The 7,054-nt window shown below is 37.3% G+C and overlaps 1 protein-coding gene across 1 annotated transcript in view; it reads right to left on the bottom strand.

Moving 5' to 3' along the window:
* Positions 1 to 7,054, bottom strand: part of CPVL (carboxypeptidase, vitellogenic-like) — a 154,154-nt gene that overhangs the window by 50,545 nt on the left and 96,555 nt on the right. Inside the window, exon 10 of the mRNA XM_006896135.1 lies at positions 5,363 to 5,545. Coding sequence (XP_006896197.1) covers positions 5,363 to 5,545 — 183 coding nt within the window. The remainder of the gene's footprint in view (positions 1 to 5,362; positions 5,546 to 7,054) is intronic.

Raw genomic sequence — 7,054 nt, forward strand, 5'->3', positions numbered from 1 at the left:
GAGAACGCGAAAATAAAAAGAATCTTGACATCCTACTCTAGACACACAAATCAATTCCAATCCTAGATTATTGCTCCAAACAGGAAACTTCCAGAAGATAACACTTGGACAATACATTAATGATCTTGATTAACTCTCAAACAAAATACAAAAAAAACACTAATGATAGACCAAAATTAACATATTGGACTGCATAAAAACATCTTGCTCACCAAAAGACTCCGTGAAGAAAATGGAAAGCGTGCCATGCAGTAAGACATTGGTAATGCATACAACTGACAAAGAACTAATATAAGTCAAGAAAAGTAGCCAGTAAGAGAGGAAAATAGGCAAACAGTTTGAAAAGACACTTCCTAAGAAGACATACAAGAAGATGTTCCTCTTCATTAGTCACCAGAGACATACAAAATCAAAACCAGCTGTAGACACCCACCAGAACATCGAGAACTAAGAAGCCTGGCAAACAAGGGGCTAGAGAATGTGAAACAAGGAAACTTTTGTGCATTGCTGGATGGTGTGTAAATTGGCAGCCTATGACTCTATTTTCAGCAGAATACAAATACATATCATATATACATATATACACATACACTATTGTTCATAGCAGTATTATTTCTAATAGTGAAAAAATAGAATGATGCCATTAAACAGGTCACAGTACTATCACGTATGGATAAAAGTCAAAGTGAAAGTCATTGTTGTTGACTGAGAATCCTCCAGTGGGTTTTCAAAAGCTGGAAATCACAAGGGGGAGATTTCCCATCCATCCCCTGCTAAGCAGTCAGTGGATTCCAAATGCCAGAGAGGCGCGACCTTGAACTATGAAAGGATTATGGCACTAAAGCTAAAAGTTATTGTTGTTAGGTGCCTTTGCATTGACTATGACTCCTATCAACCCTATGACCAACAGATCTGAAAATTGCCCTGTTCTGGGCCATCCTCATCATCTCCAGTATATTTCAGACCATTGTTCCAGTAACTGTAGTAGTAGTTAACATGATATCATGTATTATATAGCATAATGAGAAGGAGCCAAGATTTATTTCAAGCAAAAGAAGAGATAAATCTCAGGAGCAAAAAATTTAAAAAGTTACATAGAAAGGAATACATAGTGAATATTTAGTTTAGTAAAATGAAAAGAAATAAACCCTAGCAATCAAGGTGTGAAATCAGAATAGTTGATACTTTGAAGAGTTGACAATTGCATTGCCGGTTGGGAATGATGACTATGAGGAACCTGGGTTATGATTTATTTCTTCATCCAGGTGAAGAGTACAAAAGTCTGTCCATTTGGTGGAAATTAACTTGCTTGTACATACAATATGATTTGTGATTTTTCCCTATAATATGCAATAATTCAATAAATAAATAAAGGTCTTTTTTGTAAAGAAAAGAAGCAAAAAAATCAAGTATATTTCCCTATTAGACTGTAAAATGCTATGCCAATACACATAATATTAAATGTAGTTGTTGAATTTCCCTTCTCTCTTTTTTTTTATAAAAGTTACTATATAATTGATATAACTTCTTTTTAAAAAAATCAAATAAGGAATGAACATCAAGTCTAGGTTACTTTGAAATTAGAGTGCTTCATCTTGCATATCTTAAATCCATCATTTAAGATTGGCCTTCTGAGCGAACTCTTTCTTGTGGTTCAAGTCAGGGCCAAATGGAAGACTGTGCTCAAGTTCACAGAAGCAGACTCTCCTTTTTTCTTCAGGATCCTCCTGCATGTAAATAGTCTTCTTTTTATCTTTTCCAGTTCCATTTCTGGATCTCATAATAAATGATGCCAAAATTATTTCCACTTTAAAGCATTTAGTTTCCCATTTCACCATTATTTTATTCTTTCACGTAATTTATCTCAATTTTAAAAATGTTATGACTTTTCCAAGGCAAAATTTTCTTTCCGCATGGTCCTAGAAATGCATCTTGTCATTTCTTTTGTCCAAGACAGTTAGTTTATATAACTTTTAGATTTCTTATATGTTATTTGACCGAATGGGGGAAGACAAGTATACCTTTATACATTAGAATAATCACAATTTCTAAGAATAAAATGACTAACTTTATGGAATTCTTGATGAATCATCCCTTACTATTTCAAAGCAGCACTAATGACCAAACAGCAAAGGGGTTGACATCACCCGTAAAGTAAACAAAAGCCATTACAAAGAGAGGAAAGAAAGAAAGGACCAAGATGGAAATCAGAAGAGAGTAAAACTTGTATCAAGATATAGAGAGGCCAAAACAAAGGGAAGAAATGTTGAAGTAAGAGAGATTTCCAGGTGCTCTTGGAAATAAGACAAATCAAATTATTTTAACAAAATGTGCAAACAATTAGAGTAGAAAATAAAAAGGGAAGAACATACTCTGTATTTCTCAAGCTAAAAGAACTGAAGAACAAATTCAAGTCTTGAGTTGTACTACTGAAGAACTCTATGGGCTACATCTTGATAATAATTCAGAAAGCATCAAATCAAAAGAAGATGAGAGGGATACACAGAGCTATCATGCCAAAAAGAATTGGTCAACACTGAGGTAGCATATAATTAAGAACCAATGGTAATGAAGGAAGAAATTTAAACTGCATTGAAAGCATTAAGGAAAAAATAAGGTTCCAAGAGTTGATGGAATATCAATTGAGTTGTTGCAACAAACAAACACAGTCCTGAATGTGCTCCTTAGCTTATGCCAAGAAATCTGGAAGACAGCTACCTGCCCAATTGAATGATAGTGATTCATATTTGTTCCTCTTCCAAACAACAGGTGATCCAACAGAATGCAACGACAATTATTAAAACAAGGCCAGGACAGTACACTGACAGGGAACTGCTGACTGGATTCAGAAGAGGTTGTGGCATGAGGAATATCATTGCTGATGTCAGATGGATATTGGCTGAACACAGATAATACTTTAAAATGTTTTATTGTGCTCTATCAACTATGTAAAGGCATTTTGACTGTATGGATTATAACAAGTCTTTTCTATGTTGTAAAATGATGAATAATGTAGGAAAGACTGGGAATCACACTTAATTGAGCTCATGCAAAACCCATGCACAGACCAAGAAGTAGTTGTCCAAACAGAATAAGGGAAAAATGCATGGTTTTAAATCAGGAAAGGTGTGCATCCAGGCTCTATATTTTCTCCACACCTCTTCAGTATGTATGTTAAACAAGTCATTTAAGAAGATTGACTATATGATGAAAAACGTGCCATCAGAATTGGAGGAAGACTCATGAACAGTCTGTGTTATGCTTATGTCATAACCTTGCTTCCCAAAAGTGAAAAAGGTTTTAGGTACCTATTGCAGAAGATCAAAGATGCTATCAACATGCATTACAGCTAAACATTAAGAAAACAAATGAACAAAAATATCCTCACCCCTGGTCCAACAAGCAACATCTGATAGACACATTATTGAAGCTATTAGTTATTCCATTTTACTTAGATGCACAATCAACACACATGGAAGCAGTATTGATACTTTTGAGTTGTCATATTGACAAAGAGTGCTGAGTGTCCCATGAACTGCCACAAAAATAAAACTGTCCTGATGGAAGTGCAACCTTGATCTTTTCAGGCAATGATGATGAACTCTGTTTTAAACACTTTGGGAATGTTATCAGGAAGACTCAGTCCTTGAAAAAGACAAGACACTGGGAAAGGTCTAAGACCCAATAAAGAAAGGAAGGTCCTCATCAAGGTAGACTATAATAATGGTCTCAAGCATGCCAGAGATCTTGAGGATGGCATAGGATTAAGTGAAATTCTGATCTGTTGTTCATAGTGTCCTTAAAAGTTGTACTTGACCCAACAGCCCATAACAATAACAACATCTCAAAGTTAAATACTTTTAAGGCATTTACCTAATGAGAACTTGAGCATTAGAAATGTATAACTCCTAATACACTAAATTAGGGGCCTGAGGTAGCAATGTTGCCTCTAATAAAAAAATTAGGGGAAATTAAAGCGGAAAGATTTAAATTCCTCCTCTTGACAAAGGAAAACATATCAAAGATTTAATTATTTTCCAAAACCTTTCTGGAAGTGAATAGTGTAATTATATTATTGCTGCTGTTGTTAGGCACCATTGAGTTGAGTACAATACATTAGCACCCCTATGAACAAAAGATCTGAATCCTGTTCTATCCTGTGCCATTCTCATACTTCCTGACACACAAAAGCCCAATACAGCAGTCACTGCATCAATCCACCTGGTTGAAGGTCATCCCCTCCTTTGCTGATGCTTTAATTCTTCCTAGCATCATGTCCTTCTCCACCAAATAGCCTCTCCTAGCAATATGTCCAAAGTATGTGAGGTGAAGCCTCATCATTCTTGCCTCCAAAGAGCACTCCAGTTGCACCCTCTCCAAGACATATTTGTTTGTTCTTTTGGCTGTCCATGGGATATTTAGTATTCTTCTCCAATGCCACAGCTTAAAGGCATCAAGTCTTCTTCTCTCATCCTTATTCACTGTCCAGCTTTCAGATGCATAGGAAGTGATCGGAAAGACCATGCCTGAATCAGACACACTTTAGCCCTCAAATGGACATCATTATTCCTCATTAATTTGGAATGGTCTCTAACTATATATTTCCCCAGTGCAATGTATCTCTTTATTTCCTTACTGCTGGTATCAAGGGTGTTAAATAGTGGATCCAAGCAAGATAAAATTGCTGACAGTTTCAACCTCTTCACTATCCATCATGATGTTGCGTATTGGTCCAGTGGTAAGAATATTTGTTTTCTTGACATTGAGATACAATCTATACCGAAAGCTGAAGCCTTGCTTGCAGAAAGTGAGGAGGAATGCATGGGGCCACCAGAAGCTGAGAGGCACAAGAAGGGATCTTTCTCTAGAGTGTTTGGAAAAAGCATGACCCTGTGGAAACCCTGATTTGGGCTTTTAGCCTCTGGATCTGTGAGCTAATCAACATTTGTTGTATTACGTCACTTCGTTTTATCATGGAAGCCCTAGGAAATTAATACAACTGAGCATGGTCTTTTTAATCATCATTTTATCTCTTGAACAATATTGTAACCTTTGTACATGTACTTTAATATGAACGCAGGCCACTATTTTTGCTAGAAAGTGGAGTTTTAGGAGATGGTCTGACTGTTGATGACTGTGTTTAAGTCCATCATGTCTTACTAATATGCAGGCTTCAGTTGCTACTATTATCCAGTTTCCATAGACAACTTTAGTCTGCTTGGCTCCATGGTCAACACTCTTGGCACCAGTAGCCAGGAAATTAAAAAAAAAAACAAAACCACATCGTATTGCGATGGGAAATTTGGCTGTTAGGGACCTCTCCAGGGTCCCCAAGGTCATGGGTTCCCAAGGGTCTCCATACCTGATGGAAGTCACCAACTTGCCGCACATAACCAGCCACTTCATCATCAGCTTTCAAGACCCTCCAGATTCTTCTTTGCACTGTCTTATACTCCTTGGCTCCTTTCCAGTCAATGGTCATCAAGAAGCGCTCTGTCAGGGGAGCGGCCACAATTATGTCCAGCTGGCCATTATAGATCAGAACCTGAAATTATAACAAGTCAACAGCAAATGTAGGTTGAGTAAGTGAAGCATATGAGTCAAGCAAGTTATAGGCAGCTGGAGAAAGAAGGGGAGCATGGTGTTCTCTGAGGCAGTGCTCAGAAAAACCAGCTGAGGAGGACAGAGGCATAGATTTCTTCTAGCTAGCCACACACACCAACAGCCTGAAATCACCTCAAGCCTTGAGTTAATCATTGCTGTTTTCCAAAGGCTTGATAATTACTCAGTGATACCAGTTTTAGTTGGACATAAAGCTATGCTAAGGAGCAGTGCTGTGGCTGCATTTTAGTGGACCTGAGAAATAATGATTTTAATCCACTAGTGGTTCTGTTGAAAAAAGAGAAGCCCTGGTATATTCACACAATGGAATACTATGCAGCCCTGAAAAACAAGGAACTCATGAAATATTATGCAAAATGGGTGACCCTGGATGACATTATTCTGAGTGAAATATTGCAGTCACAAAAGGACAAATATTGCATAGGGCCACTGTTGTAAAACTGGACAGACATTGGGGTTGAGGGAAGGCAGAGAAGGAGGGGAAGAATGATATATACTGCACTGAAACAGATGAGGGAAAGAAATGCTTAAAAGTGACATATGATTGGGTATTATTGTCATGAAAGGAGTCCATAATGAAGGCTTCACAGTGGAGTGGACTTGGGGGGAGGGATTATATAACAATGAAAGAGTTTTTTCTTTTACTTATCAAGGAGAAGAGTGAGTTGGGGGGTAGGAAGTGGGCAGGGAGAATAGTACAACAATGAATGACTGGAAACCTTAGAAAAAAACACCAAAAAACAAACCCACCAAAAAACCCCCGTAGCTTAGATTGCCATCATTCTTAGAATAAAACTGGGACATAGCTTTGCTCCAGTCTCCACTGAGCTATCCAGTTTCTGAATGAACCACATTCTCCCTACCACTGAGGCCTCTCCAGTACCATCCCTCTGTCCAAAATTTCTGTAGCCAGCTCATTCACTTAAATTAACTCCAAATCATTCCTCAAGTCTCAATTTAAATGGTAATTCCCTTTCCTAAATCCATCCTCTTACTCCCAGACCAGCCAGCTTTCCTGTTTCAAGCCCTCCTCACATTATGCACTCTCCATCACTCTTATCATCATTTTCAATTATATACATTTTTAATATACCTAGGACATTGCTAGCTGTTTCCCCCATTAAACAATAAACAAAATAAGAACAGGAAACTTAAAAAAAAAAGAAGGGCAATTCCCTCCCAATTTACAGCCTCAGAAGCCCAATGAAAGGTTAGCTATGAGTCCATCCCAAGTTGATGGCAGTAAGATACACACACACACACACACACACACACACATCTAAAAAGTTCCACAGTTGTTGAGTAGTTTAATGTATGGTCATACTTTATGGAATATTGCCCATTAAAATAAAAATATTTGATTGAATCATATAAAAATATGACAAATGTTTTCCACACAATGTCAAGGTTGAAAATGATTATACAATTATAT

This window comes from Elephantulus edwardii, unplaced genomic scaffold, assembly GCF_000299155.1.
Source record: "Elephantulus edwardii isolate Elephantulus edwardi_28Jun2011 unplaced genomic scaffold, EleEdw1.0 scaffold00182, whole genome shotgun sequence".
Lineage (NCBI taxonomy): Eukaryota > Metazoa > Chordata > Mammalia > Macroscelidea > Macroscelididae > Elephantulus > Elephantulus edwardii.